The sequence below is a fragment of the Gadus chalcogrammus genome, chromosome 16 (assembly GCF_026213295.1).
Source record: "Gadus chalcogrammus isolate NIFS_2021 chromosome 16, NIFS_Gcha_1.0, whole genome shotgun sequence".
Classification (NCBI taxonomy): Eukaryota; Metazoa; Chordata; class Actinopteri; order Gadiformes; family Gadidae; genus Gadus; species Gadus chalcogrammus.
Window position 1 is genome coordinate 33439588 of NC_079427.1, and position 16245 is coordinate 33455832.

The following is a 16245-nucleotide window of genomic DNA, read 5'->3' on the forward strand; positions in this document are numbered from 1 at the left end:
ATATATATATATTAGAGCTGTCAAGCGATTAAAATATTTAATCGTGATTAATCGCATTAATGTCATAGTTAACTCTAATTAATCTCTAATTAATTAATTATTTTTCTATGCTAAATATCCCTTGATTTTTTTGTCCCATAATTCTTCTCATTTTAATTCTCTTATCAACATGGTGAAGTGCATCGGCTTGCCTTGTGCAAATGATTTTTTATTGATAACAACATTGGCATATACACTGATCAAAACAGGACGATACAAAAAAAGAGCCTATAGTGCAATTAAACGACTGCTTTGAACAAATGTAATTTGAACATAGCAGTCAGGCAATTGCTTCTTTGTTTTGAGCCAAAAGAAAAAAAAACTTTTTTTTTTTTTTTTTATAAAATAATTGCGTTAATCGCGCGATAAAAAAATTAACGCCGTTAAATTTGGTTTGCGTTAACGCCGTTAATAACGCGTTTAACTGACAGCTCTAATATATATATATTTATTTATTTCCTGGGAAAAAAAAGACATTTGACAAGTTAAAAGTAGGAATGTCTAAGTCTATGAAATGCATGAACCTTTATCCATATTAAGTCATTGTGCTGTGCTGTATTGACGTTTGAGAATGTGCTGCCGGATCTCCGCCACCAGATGGCGCCCGCGGGGGTGAAACCGTTAAACGTTTAGACTAGCCCACATTTAGGGAACATTTAAGCCCCTCCTCGATCTGCGAGCTGCAGTTGAGGGCACTTGGAAAATTCGCCCTCGGGTCGCACCAGTGTGCGAATCAGGCCAATGGCATCGCTTTTCTTTTTTTATTATCACCACATGATTGGACAATTCAGCTAATCAATCAAAAAGGCTACCTCCCTCGGCAGCATTAACGCAACACAAATACATGTAGAGAAGAGATAGATCGCTAACTAGCAGAGAGTTGTAAGCACTTTCCACCCATTTCGGTAGCGGAATTGGACTCCCCAAGCAATGTTATACTTAAAAGGAGCAAGTAAGTTACATATTAATTTAGTCTTTTGGCCTGTAGCATATAAACAGAATTTACTGTCCAATATTTCTAACTGCATTTGAAGTAGACATTGAGACTCCCAAACAGCTATAGGACAGTGATCATGATTTGTCTCAATATCAGAATAACAACAACGGGTCAAATAGCAATGGCTGGTGGAATGGCCATAAAGTAGGTCTGCATTATGCAGTGTAAGCTTATCCAGGCACTGCAAGTCAGGATGTAGGCTATGAATCTGAATGAATGGTAGGTAATAGGTAGTGGCCATCCCCAAAATGAACCAGAATACAGGAAATCAAATCTATTAAATTCAATGTTTTAGTTTTTTATGGGGGGGGGGGGGGGACCCCAGACCCCCTGTCTAATACTGTGCCCCACCAACATTTTGGATCACCAGCCGCCACTGGTGCTACTTCATCGGCTACTAAGTTAGGTTTACTCCATCAGACACTAGTCATCTCTGCAGTCGCCGTGCCACTGGAGTTGACAGTGGCACTGGTCTCACGGCACGTGGGTTCTTCTCTGATGAAGTTGAAGTGGCTGCGAAGGGTTCGATTCATGCTGGACCTGAAGTCGCGACCCAAACACACATAGAGAATTGGGTTGAGGCAGCTGTTGAAATATGCCAGGCAGAGAGCAAGAGAGTGTGCTTTGTTTATGTTCGGCCGGTGCAGAGAAGATCGACTGTGTAAAGTTATCAGAATGTCCGTAATGTGCAGCGGCAGCCAGCAAAAGAAAAAACTGGTGGAAACAGCGATGATGACCTTCAGGGTGCGTTTGGAGCGGATAGATCCGGACAACGAACTGGCTTTTATGTAAACCACAACATGGCTTAACACGATGGCCACGAAAGCAAGCAGGAATCCAAAAACAAAACGGAAACCGATGATGATCTGGGAGTTGACCTGAGAACGCTTTCCCAAGCACTCCTTCTTCTCTTTGCCCAAAGCCTCCTCCCTGGTGAAGAGCAGCTCTGGAATGGTAGCCAACAGCGCCAGGACCCAGGCTCCCCCACAGGCCCAGACCGCCATCCCAGGGCGCCTGTTGTTCTGGCACCAGACGGGCCAGCTCACCAGCATATAGCGGTCCACACTGATCAGGACCAGCAGCAGAACGCTGCAGTGCATCACCAGGTAGAACAGACTCTTGAACAGCGTGCAGGCGATGGGGCCAAAGTGCCAGTGGTCGTCGTGGGCCAATGGCACCATTAGGATTGGGAGGAAGAGGCAGCACAGAAGATCGGCCAGGGAGAGGTTGAGGAACCAGATGGAAGTGACGGTGCGAGACATGCCGAACCCCGTCACCCACACCACCAGAGCATTACCGGGAACGCCCAGGATAAACACAAGCCCGTAGCAGACCAGGGTCACTATTTGGAAGGGCTCGATTTTAGGCAACCCGGTTCCTCCAAATGGGTCATTATAATCATAATCCACGGTTTGTGTAAACTGTTGCATGGAGAAGAATTGCTGGTCAAATGAAAACAATTGTAACTTATTGCACCATATCCACAGACATACATGTAGGCTAGAAACAGCTAAACATAGTTACTATCCTCAAACCTGTTGGAAATGTTTAACTTTAAGAAAAAAATAAGAAATCAATTATAATCAATCATGGATGAATCATTGTCTTATAAATAATTGAGAGGTAAATCTAATCTTAAGAATGAAATACATACATTTTTTCAAGTTACATAACTTACATTTTCAGAGTCCATTTTTATGTTGGTTAAGTGCTCCACTGCTCTGTTCTTGTCTTGGAACAGAGCAACTTCTATAATGTACTGATATAGCACACGCCCCTCCCTGAATATCTTTTGTGTGTGTGTGTCTGTCATGGAATAGACTATTTGCTTTGTCATTAGAATAACCAAGCTCTCTGAAAATAAAAAAGGGGAATCAGTTTGCAAGAGAGAATATCGCAATGTCTGTGTTTGTAATATGTGTGATTTATGTATGTAATATGAAATTATAAAAAGTCGACCCTGGTGGTTATCAAAGAACCTCATCACTTGACCCTTGGGTACTTGATGCAGTCATCGACGATTGCATAATTTTGGTCGTACCAACTGGCACCTAACGCGGGATTTAGTTGGTTGCAATCTCCTTCCCCATCTCCTCCTCAAATGAACACACTGGACCTGTGAAGGAGAACTTCCATTTTTACCCTATTCTCCAATCGCTTTGGTTGTAAGCAACTCGTTTTACCACAAGATTTTTGAAATCGGTCCAGTATTGAGCAAGAACACTGCAACCGTAAACGTCGGAAAAAGGCTGCAAAAGCGGCCATTTACATCCTCTAAAACATGCTCATATTTTATTGTAAAATTGAAAGGACGAGACGGGAGCCTAGGTTAGGCAGTTTGCAATTCTTACGCCCCTTACACCGCTCGACTACCAGTGTTGCCTTTATTATGAACAGAACACCATTGCTGCGGATCAACTGATAAAAAACTAAAAAAGTTGTATGTTCACGTGACCAGCAAATTTTCAAAGGACAATTCCGGTATTTAGCACATTGAGCCCCGTTTCTGGTTTGTCTGGGATGAAATATAGTGGTTGATACACCGAAATGTTGACCATTGGTCCTGTCTCAGGTATTTGGCTCATTTCGAATTGCTTCAGAATGACTGGCTTTGGGCAGTCACAAACCTGTTCTTAAAACAAGCCTAAACGTTTGTTTTCAGAAATGTGCAACTTGCCGAGTGGTTAGTGCTGTTCGTTGATGTTCCTAATCAAGTATCGTAGCAAAATAGTTTCTCTTGTCTTTTATTTTGCGTTTCGTAAATCCCATTGAAACGGAAACCGGAAGTGGAAATTGGCTCTTTATGTTTGGTTGTAGTCTTTTCGCTCGGTTCTCCGTATCAACAGTAGGGCTAGAACCGAGCGAAAAGGCTACAACCAGCCGCCCTTTCTGTTTCCGGGCAACGAGCAATGAGTCTTACAGCAGAAATCAATGGATTTACAAAATGCCAAATAAAACCCGACACTGTATTTCGCTACCATACTCTCCCCAGGCAATGCAACACCATACTCTCCCCAGGCAATGCAACACGGAAACACCCTCCACCTTATCAATCAACATGAAAATTCCCAGTGACGGTCTAATACACATCACTGGGATGGCGAAAGTCCGATCCCCCCCCCATGGATCCCTTGCGGAACACAGAGCACAGCGACCACGCCCATGGTCCCTACAAAGCCTCCCGGGGCTTAGGGGTCAGGTGTCCCGCCGACCCCAACGCCCATCGCACAGTCCCGAAAGTTCAGGGCCTACGCTGCAGACTCCTCCCGAAGTCTGCGGCAGTACACCACCTTCACCCCTGGTTTAGAGGCCCGTCTCCAACAGCGGGCGGCATAGGCTCTCTTCTGCCAAATCCCAGAGTCAGACCGAGCCCTGGGGGTGTGGTCGGGGACCACCTCCATCAGGGCCCCCACCAGGTTCCGCTGGAGTTGGATTTGTGGTCACCAGCCATCCGTCGAACCCGGTCCTCCCCTGCCTGACGTCTGGCCCATTGACATGCACACCGGCGGCTGGGCCGAATGTGGATGGTGGGCTGCCGCGCCCACCGCCAGTCCTTTACCAACCTGGCGGTGCTGACATTGCTGCGGCTCGAGGTCGGCCCTGTTGTGCAGTGTGTGCGGTGAAGCCGTGCGGTGAAGCCACAGCTTCACCGCTGTCCTGGCTAGCAGAGGGCTATTGACAGCTGCCAACAAGGGGGCACTGCGCCCCCTTAACGAAGGGTGGGTTGGAGCTGGGCAGAACTGTCACCTCCTCCATGGGTTTGATCGTCGGTCTCAATTCCCTATCCGTGTGCGCAGGCCACATCCAACGTCTGACACCAATGTGGCGAGCAGCACGGGAAAGACGGGAGCCCAGGTCTAGCAGTTTGCAACTCTAACACCCCTTACACCACTCGAGTACTAGACTTGCCTTTATTAACGAACACACACAGAAACACCCTCCACCTAACCAATCAACATGAAAGTCCCAGTGATATACATGTTCTCCAACCCCACTGTAGCTGAGGTGGAGTTTAATAGGTCTCATACAGTGTCCATGCCACAAAGAGTGCCGCCGACCTAGGAGGGTGACAAAGGTCCAACTGATGATAGTCCGAACCCCCCCCTACCCAGGATCCCTTGCAGCATACTGAACGTGGCAACCACGCCCACAGTTCCTACACTATTATAATATCATTGAAAGGATCCCTGAAGAGATTTAAAACATTTTCTAAACCCATTGCTTGATCTGGTAAATTTGTTATATTTGCCAACCAAGTCTCGCTTAAGTAGAATTTCATGTGCGCAGTTTACACACTGCAACACTGAATAAGGCATTGCAGGCCGGTTGAAGCCGCCTTACGGCCCGATTCCACCGGATGCGTTACGGCCGCATTACGGCTGCGGCACGTCTTCGGCGCGGTCACCGCAGCAGATAGCTTCCACTCTAATCAATGCGACCATTTCCACCGGGCGCACTGCAAAACGTCTCAGCAGCGTCCCAGGAGCGCCGCAGCGCTATCATTCCGTAGCATTTCTATTTTTGACACGAGCCGTTGCTGAACCGCGTCATTTTCAACTGAGCAGATCGAGCCGGGCAGGAAGTGAAAAAGTAAAAGCCATAGAGCATCCGGTCAATCGTCAAAATAAAATACAATACTCAACTCATGTAGCCTATCACAACTTCACATCAACATTATTACGTCTTGACCGGTGGCACCAGGTCAGAAGTCAATCAATGAAAGGGTCTCAGAGGGTCGGCAACATGGACGACGAGAGACTCATTGTCGAAGTTCAGCAACATGAAGTCATTTATGTACCAAATCATCCTTTTTATAATGACAATGGCTGGAAGGACAAAGCGTGGCATTTAATTGCAGTAGTTTTGGGAGTGGAAGGTGAGTACATTAGGTTTAGGATTATCGCGTGATCTCGCGTGAATACGGCTGGCTCGCAAGGCAGCACTGCGCTGCCGAACACGCCCGTTGGAAATGCACGCAGGGCAGAAGTCGCAGCCGTTCCGCGCTGCAGCCGTTTTAGTATTTATGGAAAGGGAGAGTTTACAGAGTACTTAGGCCCGTCTACACGGGCGAAAACGATGTTTTCCCCTGCGTTTTCCTCTGATGTGTTTCAGGAATATCTCTGTAAAGACGGACTCATTGAGAAAACACATCGAGCTGTAGAAACGCTGTTGTAAATATTCAAGACGCTGGTTCTTCACAAAAAAAGGGGGAGCGCATCAAGCCTGCGCTCATCCAGCCTGTGCTCTATACAAACATTCAGTCGAGGAGGAGATTAAACCTTTTAAATTGAGCAGAAATACTTTTGAATGTACAGTTAGTATTTAAAAGTACCAAGGGGCTGTATTTACTGCGACACCCCATAAGCGCCACACACGTACACGTACCGGTGAGACGGGTTTGTACGAGGCTGGGAGGGAATCACCACAGTACAATAAAATAGACTGGATATATTTCATTTCCAAAATGGATAATGAGCTACATTTCTGTTTGGAATCCCCCTGCCCACCAATTCTCGTATGCATGAATGCATTTTTTTATGCCTGATTTATTATTGATATAGCCTTTTTATATGTCCTGTATTTGATGAATGAACATGGTCATATTATATGAACACAACATTCTACAAAAAACACAGAAATTAATGGTTCTTGGTCTGTGATAGAAATGTCAGGCTGTGATGAGGTCAATTAATGTTTAGCGTGTAAGCAAGTGTGGGGGGGCTCAGTGTAAAAGTCTGTATAAACGGGGGGAGGGGGAAATAACTAAAGAGGGACCGACAACGCCATCTGGGGAATTACACCCCAGGAAATATAGAACAAAGAAAATTAAACTATGATATTACAGAAATAATAAGGACACAGGTTCGAGAACTAAAGAGGCAGAGAAAATAAATATACTGTTCCTTTTATTATAATAATAACTAAAGAAAGAAAACTGGAGCAAAACCAACCCAAACAAAAGCTAACTGAACTAAAGCAACCAAAATAAAATAGCAAAACAGAACCAAAACAGCACAGCTAAAACAGAACAGCTAAAACCGTACAAAACAGCACAGCTAAAACAGAACAACTAAAACCGTAAAAAACAGCACAGTTAAAACAGAACAACTAAAACCGTACAAAACAGCAGCAGGGGATCCACCCTAGGAGGTAACTAACAGAAGAGGAGTTCAGCCATCTTGGCCCTTTTATCTTGCACCTGGGTGCAGGGGGAGGAGCTAAGATGGGGTTGCATTCGCAACCCCTACTGAGGTTCACTACAATCTACCCCTGGGTTCTAATCGTCGGCCCTGTTGTGTCTCTACAGACTGTGTGGATACTTATGATGAAAAACGACAGAGAGGAATATGCATAGAAACGTGGCTACTTAAATAGCAGGTGTACAGCAAGATGAACATGTCCGTTCCTCTTACAGACTGGCTTCTTCTGGCAACTCATGGTTACACAGTTACTTAGATTCTACCGCGCCATAACAGGATATAACATGTTTTCCATCACATCAGGCCCGGCGATTTGCATTTACTGCCATTGCCTAAACACCACACAGCCACTAAGCAAAGGTATCAGAGAGTTAGCAGCCCCAATAGCACTACTCCCATCAACCTGAGGAAGATGGTGAAGGTTTGGGTGTCTGCCTGCGTTTGGACGGGTAGTTCTTCTCAGGGAGGCCTCACTGGTGCTTGGAATTTCAGTGCTAGTTGTTGAAAACGCTGGGCCTTCGCTTGGCTGAGATGTAGCAACAGCATCAGTTTGGTTTGGTGAGAGGGTGATGATGACAGGCCGCGCTGGTAGGTGGTTTCTTGGGACAGCCATGGGTTCAGAGGTCACTACAGCCCAGTCGCTATCAAACGATGTCTCATCGGCTGAAATGGATCCCATCTGTTCAGGGGGTTCACTGGGGGGACAATTAGCAGCACAATCCACTTTTCCTTTTATGAGAGAACGATGAACATGCTTTACCTGCGGGGGGTTATGCACCGGAGCCACAGTATACACAGACCCTACCATGCCAGGGGCCTTCAGTACTTTATACACTGTTGAGCTCCAGATGTCTTGAATTTTGTGACGGCCCCTTATGCTGGTGTCTTTGAGGAGGACCAGCTGACCTTCTTGCAGTGGGACATCACAAACATGCCTGTCATAGTGTTCCTTCCGCCGGGCAGCTGCAGCTTCCAGATGCCTGGTTATAATTTCAAAAGCATGAAGTAGCCGTGTCTGGTGTTCCACGATCCAATCATGGGGGTGGCCAGGTACAGGTTCCTGTACTCTGAACAATAATTGTGTAATTTTGGGTCTTGGCCAAACATCAGAAAAAACTGAGACTCACCAGTCGACCGATGTGCTGTTGTATTGTATGCAAAGGTCACTTGGGGCAAGTAGCTGGACCAGTCTCTCTTCTTGGTGATAGGCAGAGTGCGAAGAAGGCTGTGTAAGGGGCGGTTGAACCTCTCACATTGGCCATTTCCTGCTGGATAGTAGGGTGTGGTGCGGCTCTTCTCAATGCCGTACATCTGGCAGGGCTGCTGGATGAGGTTGCTTTCAAAGTTCCTTCCCTGGTCAGAGTGGAGGTGACCAGGCACACCAAACCTGCAGAACCACTCATTAACCAATACTCTGGCCACTGTGGATAACCGCTAGTCGTGGGTTAGGATGGCTTGTGTATAATCGGTCATGACCAGGATGTTCTCTGCCCCACTCTTCGAAGGCTCCAGGATGGTGAAATCGATGGCCAGGATCTGGTTTGGACGTGAAGCAAGCAAGTGACCCATATAAGCACAGGCAGTAGGTTGAGTGTGTTTGGATACCTGGCAGCGTTCACATTCCCGACACCATTGCTTGACGTTGTGGTGCATCCATGGCCAATAGCACCGCAGACGGACCAGCTCTGTTGTTCGCTCAACACCTTGGTGCCCATGTTCATTGTGCAACTGCTGAAGTACCTGTGTCTTGAGCGATGTAAGGAGTACTAACTGGAGCACTTCATCTCCTCTCGGGATGGTGACACGGCGATAGAGCACCCCTCCTTGCTCCACCAGCCGGTCCCACTGTTTGATCAGCACCAGGACTTCTTTGGAAGCCTGCCGTCGCTCAGCTGCATCCGGGGCCCACTTTCTGGTCCAAAACGTCAGGAACTCTCGGATTACTGGATCAGCTTCCTGTAGGCCATGCAAGTAAGGGGGGGAGTAGCTCTGGAATGGTAGCCAACAGCGCCAGGACCCATGCTCCCCCACAGGCCCAGACCGCCAGCCCAGGGCGCCTGTTGTTCTGGCACCAGACGGGCCAGCTCACCAGCATACAGCGGTCCACACTCATCAGGACCAGCAGCAGAACGCTGCAGTTCATCACCAGGTAGAACAGACTCTTGCAGGCGATGGGGCCAAAGTGCCAGTGGTCGTCGTGGGCCAATGGCACCATTAGGATTGGGAGGAAGAGGCAGCACAGAAGATCGGCCAGGGAGAGGTTGAGTTACCGGGAACGCCCAGGATAAACACAAGCCCGTAGAAGACCAGGGTCACTTTTTGGATGGGCCTGATTAATGCCTGATTTCAGGCATTAGGGTATCTTCAAAAGAGTCTGTACCATTGTCTAGAAAATAATCCATGGTTCGTGTAAACTGTTGCATGGAGAAGAATAGCCGGTCAAATGAAAAAGAAATTACTTACTGCACCATATCCACAGACATACATATAGGCTAGAAACAGCTAAACATAGTTACTATTCTCAACCCCAATGTTTCTCCAAAATAAAAAAATAAGAAACAAATTAGGATCAAACAAACATTCATTATTCATTCATTATGATATCTTTAATTTAATAGTTTAATTTTTTTTTCAGAGTCACTTCAGAGTCCATATTTATGTTATTTAAGTGCTGCACTGCTCAACAAAGAGAGACTCTTCTCTTTTTGAACAGAGCACCTTTTATAGTGTTCATGCACACAAACACACTCAGACCCCTCCCTGCATATTTCTCAATATGTTTGTTTGTGTCTTTAATATGAAGTACATTTGATGTGGTGTTAAACAAAAATGAAAATAAGTCAAGGGAAATCAGCAAAGATCTGCTTGCAAGACGGAACATGGCAATGCGTAATTGTTTGAGTGCTTGTGTGCATGCATGCATGTTTGTGTGTGTTTGTTGTCCTTATTTGTGTTCTCTGTAACCTGATGTTTTCTTTCATGCTGCTTTCTTGGCCAGGTTGCTCTTGAAAAAGGGTTTAACCTCAATGATTTACCTCGTTAAATAAAGGAAAGAGACACATCTTCTCATGCATACTACTTATACATACTGGACATAGCCTATCATACATACTTAAATGTTGTTTTTGCAATTCTTTATTTAATCTGTTTTGTGGGATGGAAGACACAGATTTCTCATCCCTCTCCTTTCTTCTTTGACTGGGGATATTTAAACTACAAGATGTCGTCCGTCCGTCCGTCCCCCCCCCCCCGCCATCAGGGGTCACAGGTTTTGCAGCAGTAGGTCAGTTGAGGGCCGGCGCATTGCTTGGTGGAAGCGTTGGAGTGTCATCCCTGAAGGCGTCTGACTGAAGGTCTGAAAAATGAATGAATATGTCACATGCTACATGTCTGTGTGTGTGCCAACCATTTTGTAGCCACATCTTTTCGACTTTGCAGACATTTCTTTCCATCGGCTTTGTTATGTTTGTGTGTGTGTGGTGTGTGTGTGTCATACGGACGACCTACCAATGAGGGACGGGCTTTGCTGATGGTTCAGGATAACCGACCTTTCATCCCCTTCGTCCTCCTCCTCTTCCTCGTCCTCTTCGTCCCCCCAGTCGGCGATGTTTGCCGGGGGGATGCACTGCTCCAGGAACAGGTCCTCCTCGTCTTCCTCCTGGTCGGTGCCCTCGGGCGGCCAGCGCAGCTCCCCGCTCTCCACCTCGCTCAGCTCGGTGGGCTCCACCACGATGGAGGGCAGGCGCTCCTTCTGGTGATCCCAGTCCCCGCAGTGCAGGGAGCTTTCGGGCCCCGGCGCCACGGCAACTGCCTCCGGGAAAATCTGGCATCGAATGGTTGCCGATGAGATGGAGGTTAGTGTAGGATGAGATTTGGCTTGCGGATAATATTCACCCGTGTGTTCCATTTGCCTCCTGCCCCGTGTGGTCTGTTCTGCGTGAGTCTGTATGTGTTTCTGTGTCTCCTCTCTTTCTCTACCCCGAGTACATTTGTGATGCCTGTTGTGAGGTTTGTTTTTTAATTTAATTTAATTTAAATGTTATAGTAGGGTCTTTCCTGTACCTGGAATCGCAGTCTATTGTCCATCCTCTGCATCTCCTCGATGCTCGGATCCTGCCCGATGCTCTCTTCCATTTCTCTGTTGAAAGATACATGACAGCATTAATGGGAGTGGCAGCACACATCACAATGCTGAAGTGAAAGAAGGAAAGACTGTAAATGTAGATGCATTGGTGGGTCTTTTCATTTGTGCATTTTCTTTCATTTGAAATACACTTGATGTGTTCAAATTAAATAGTATGCCTAGAAAAACGGTTTTGAAAGGCTTTTGTATAACCTCTGTCTCTGTGTCTGGCTGTCCAGAATCATTACCATTAATTCACATCATTCATTTGTATTTGATATCCATCAGCTCACGTGTGCTGTCTTCCTCCTTTCTATTCAATCCATGTATTCCCATTAGCTAAGGAATTATAAGACTTCTCTCTGCCCCTCAGTGTCTGAAGGCCAATCCATCACCTACTCCACCATTGCCAATCCCCTCACAGCAAGACATTATGAGCCTGTTTATGGAGTTGACCCTAGTTGCACCTCAGTATCAGCCTCAAGATCAAATCAATTTAATAGAGAAGTCTGATATTTAAAGTTCTTTTTAGCATAAACTAAGGGTCGGCTGTATGTGTGAGCAGGCCAGGCTTAACCTCAATCTGTTGGGTTGTGGTCTCCACTAGTGTTGACTCGGTGAGCCAAGATCTGTCTGAAAAGCCTCTTTTACTCCTCTTTTCCACTCCATTATTTATAAAGGTCGACCCTGTTATAAGCTATTTTATATAGTGGACAGTTTCCCCTTGAAGTTAAAACTCTTTGACATTATAGTATAAACAATTTAGTATTATGAAGATAACGTTGAATACAATTATTTTCCTTAACTTGTCAGATTCAGCCATAGTGGAATAAATCTGTGTATCCTGTTCTTGCCCTAATCAGAACCCGCTTGGTTGCGATGCTTGTATTAAATGTGATCGGCCCTAACAATTAAGTACAGAATTGGATGTCAGTTCTATTTCTGCGTTGGGAGTGTGTCAATTTAAGCTTTCTGTACACCACCTGGGATGGAAACTAGGTGGTTTCCATTCCAGGTGGCTTCATATCCTCTTATAAGGCTGAGCCGTTAAGCCCTGTTGTAACCCCTCCCGTAAAGTCTTTTTCTGCTCTCACCCTAGCTGCAAAAGTCCTAGGTTAAAACAATATATGTTGTCCGGCTACCCTACCTGAGGAGAGTATAATAGAAATTTCGCAAGAGACAGCATTCCTAAAAAATGTAATTTGGGTTTTTCCTATCTTGTCTCCACAATAAGTACTGCTGAGAAATGGCATTCAGCACTTCATTGGATTGGTCAAAACTGTTGATTAAGTGAGATTAAGTAAGCAACAGGAAATTGTGTTTTTTATTTCTCAATATTATGCAATAAATGATGTGATGCTGACTTTTTACTTCACAGAACTAAACAACCTAAAAGAGCTGTCAGTAAGCCCGTGGAGTTTGACAAAAAATATCATGTGCTGCACATGGTAGCCTCGTAATGGCGTTTTGGATCTTATGAGACAGGCAGTATCAGAGCTGCAGTGACCTTAAGCCTTCCACTTACTCACGCAGGTCAATTCACACACTCACACATACCTGTCGCTTCACTGTATTAGATGACCAAACTATGGCTGTGTTTCTTTACTGGGGACATCTGCATGAATCAAGAGTGTACTCCCCCTATAGATTCTTCCTCTGGTTGAGACCGGTTGAAGTACAGAGAGAATAGTTATAGTACCAGTAACAATAGTGGGCCTGGGTGGAAAGGAAAGGAAATGACCAGCAAATGCACCCATTAGCACACTTTCTTTCAGAGAGAGAGAGAGAGAGAGAGAGAGAGAGAGAGAGATAATGCAATCATGTCTTACCCTTCTATCGAGGGCATGTAGAAATGCTCTTCACCCGAACACAGCTCAACATTGGTGAAGTCGGGTACCTCCGCAACAAGTATGGCTAAATCAAGAGGAGGTGCAGGAGGAGGGCTGCAGGTCCTAAACCTTCCCCCCTCCTCAGATCCCCCAGGCAGGCCGCTGGCCTCCAGGTTGAGGCTCGGGTGGAGGGGCCCTTATCCAGGGACAGGACACAGGAGGTGCAAGCTGTGGACAGGGGGATGGTTAACAGGTTGGCCCTCTTATGGATAAATCGGCACTGCTGTGTCTGGTCGCACAGAGAACAAGAACAACGGCACCCCCATTCGAAAGCCTGCTCCAGCCTCGCTTTGTCTGCGATGAACCGACTGCCATCCACTCCGGCTCCCACTCTTTCTCTCTCTGTCCGTCTCTCCCCACATCGTACCCTCCCACCCTTAGCCAGGCTTTGGGGGAGGAGTTGGATTAACGTCTCTTTCAATTACGGAGGCTGGGTGGGTGACGTCAGCCGCGCCCGACCGCCGCTCCAGGCGAGGCTACCGGGAAACACACAAGTGGCACACGGGTGACCCTGGGGCCACTCAACTTGACCTCTCGCACACACCGTGGGCAGGAGACGTTTCTCCAGCCTCTCTCCAACCAGACCTTACGACGCCCCATTTTCTGTCTGTTTGCCTCAAAATTGAAACTGTCTGTCTGGCTGCATCTAAATATGTTCACTCCCACTCCATCGTGGATTTGGATTTGGACGATTCAGGGAATTAGCTCTTGGATCAAGGGCTCAGTGGTGGGATAGGGATATAAATATAAACAGGTTTCATTTGCTCAACAGGAAGAGTCTCCCCATGTTGGGCTACATTTTTATGTAGATGGAATATCGAACCAGTAGCAGGTCAAACTACAAAGACATATCATTTATAGAAACATATTCATATTTAAGTCATTTATATACCATTGACTTTGTCATAACATACAAGGGAGGTTGTTGAAGCTCATTCTATGCATATGAAGCAAATACACATATGACATACCTTTAGGGGTTTCTGGAGTAATGTCATCTTGGAGAGGAAGTTACAAGTCCTTATTTTACACATTTTGAAGAGTTCTCATCAACTAGCATGTTTTGTCCTACTAATTAAAATACTATGCAAATAGTACATACACGATACATTTGTACATTTATATTCATGTTTAAAGCAGTGTCTTCCGCAACAAAACATTATGTAAGCAGCTGTTGTCTACCATTAGACTTCTGTAAGGCGTGGATGCAATCTGATGTGTAAATTGTGATTCCTCTAGATGTGTATTTGTTTTATGTTGTCTTGATACTTGGTATTATCAGGCCTGAGAGAGCTGCTGTTTTCCAAGAGACAGCTAGGCGCCAGAGAGGACGGCTAGGCTGATGCAATATGCATTGCTAGATCCAGTAGTTGTTTTTCTAACAAGTTTTCTAACATTGTGTTTCACTTCTCCAAAATATTTATCCTCACTGTGTCATGCATTTCACAGTGAGGTTAAACTGTGGCTTTTTATTTCAGGTGCCATCTGTAAGGGTGGTAAGAGAGTATGGTGTCACTCTACCATACCAGTCGACCGGTGGAACTTTGTGTCGAAGCATTAAGTGTCAGCGGTGTGGTCAAAGGAGCTATAAATTACCATGTATGGGAATGTAAAGGCCCTAGTGGAAATTACTTCTTATCTAATCCTGATGATGAGAGCGTTTGTGTTGGGTTTCATTTGGACTACTAATAATAATAAAGTTATAGTCTTCTGGGGGGGGAGGGGGCTGTTTTAAGTGCAATATTTATTCATAATGTCAAAATATAACACTTTCAATAAGAATAATAAGTCAAAGCTAGATCAAGTGCATATTTCAGCTTTCTTTAGACCGGGGGGGGGGGGGGGGGGGGGGGGCAGCGGGCTGGCCAACCTCTGACTAGGGGGGGCCGTGGCCCAAGTTTTCAGTGAGGATTGATGTTATCGTTTGGACTATATCTGACACCAGACTGTGTGAGGTGTGAATGGAAGTTAATGTGCTGATAAATGCGTGGGGTTGGCCTCTTCTTCTAGATGAGGCAAAAATTAAATTAAGGGGTCCATGCTGACGTCACAAGACAATATTGCTTGGGTTCTTTTGTATAAGCCATTTAAGTATCATTCTGTTTATTATAGGGAAACCTGTGCCTGCTGTAGATCATCAAATTGTGCAAATTAGAAATCCATTAATATCATACATTTTTTGCCTCAACCAATTGTTGAGTGTGTGTTTGTTAGTCACTGTTGCGATATGCAATGAAATGAGGAAGGACCTGATCACATTCAATGCTTGCGTAACATCCTGCGCTTATTTGCTGTTCTTGAAAATAGGCTAGATTAAGGATGTAGTAACTTAATGCCATTTCACATTGCCTTTCACAGGCATGCAACCAAGTTCCCCTTTCACCAGTCTTTTTTGGGAGTGAAATTAAGTATTTAGGTTTATCAAATCAGTTCCTCTGAGGACCAGAAACTGGAAAGTTTTGTTTTTGAATAGATGTGGATGGCTTACTGATGTGACATCAGCAAGAACGTTTTTGTGTTTCCGCCTTTCTCCTCTTTTTTGCAAAATCCTATCTCCTTGTTTACCCCCTGCAATCCTTCAAAGCACCCCTAGGCGTATAGGTATCCCCATTTGAGAGGTTCATGTCTTGATGTGCAAGGGCACGGCACAAGACCATTTACTCTGTTTTAACGTCCATCCAAGATGAAACCAAGGTAGCGTTTCCTGATAGATTCACTGCAACCCTGTTGCTCAGGGCTCACTCTATTAGAGAGGAGCCTCCTGCTCGCGAGGATCGAAAGCTTTGCACAACAACAACTGAGGCAATAACAATTGCATTGGGATGCATGAATAAAAATTAATAGTGTGAGAAAAGAAATGGGGCATGGCCTGTTTCCTGATTTGAGGGAATACTCTATTTATAGGGTAGAAAGGAATTTTTACAGCTTTGTGACAGCAGCAGTCCAACTCGTTTGGTTTGCTTTCGATGGGTTCTCAGACTACAGTCTTTTAAAAAA

The 16245-nt window shown here is 45.5% G+C and overlaps 1 protein-coding gene across 3 annotated transcripts; it reads right to left on the bottom strand.

Annotated features, from left to right (window-relative positions):
- On the bottom strand, window positions 1-2944 carry LOC130406148 (C5a anaphylatoxin chemotactic receptor 1-like). 3 transcript variants are annotated; one of them, XM_056611556.1, is made up of 2 exons: window positions 2715-2944; window positions 1-2478 (listed from the first exon to the last, which is right to left on the bottom strand). In XM_056611556.1, exons 1-2 carry the CDS (start codon window positions 2871-2873, stop codon window positions 1453-1455), a joined length of 1185 nt encoding a protein of 394 aa, XP_056467531.1. In that variant the 5' UTR covers window positions 2874-2944; the 3' UTR covers window positions 1-1452. The 3 variants fall into 3 exon arrangements, with proteins under 3 accessions (XP_056467531.1, XP_056467532.1, XP_056467533.1); XM_056611557.1 differs by having other exon boundaries at window positions 1-2457; window positions 2715-2942; XM_056611558.1 differs by lacking the exon at window positions 2715-2944 and having other exon boundaries at window positions 1-2665.
- Window positions 2945-16245: the final 13301 nt, after the last annotated feature.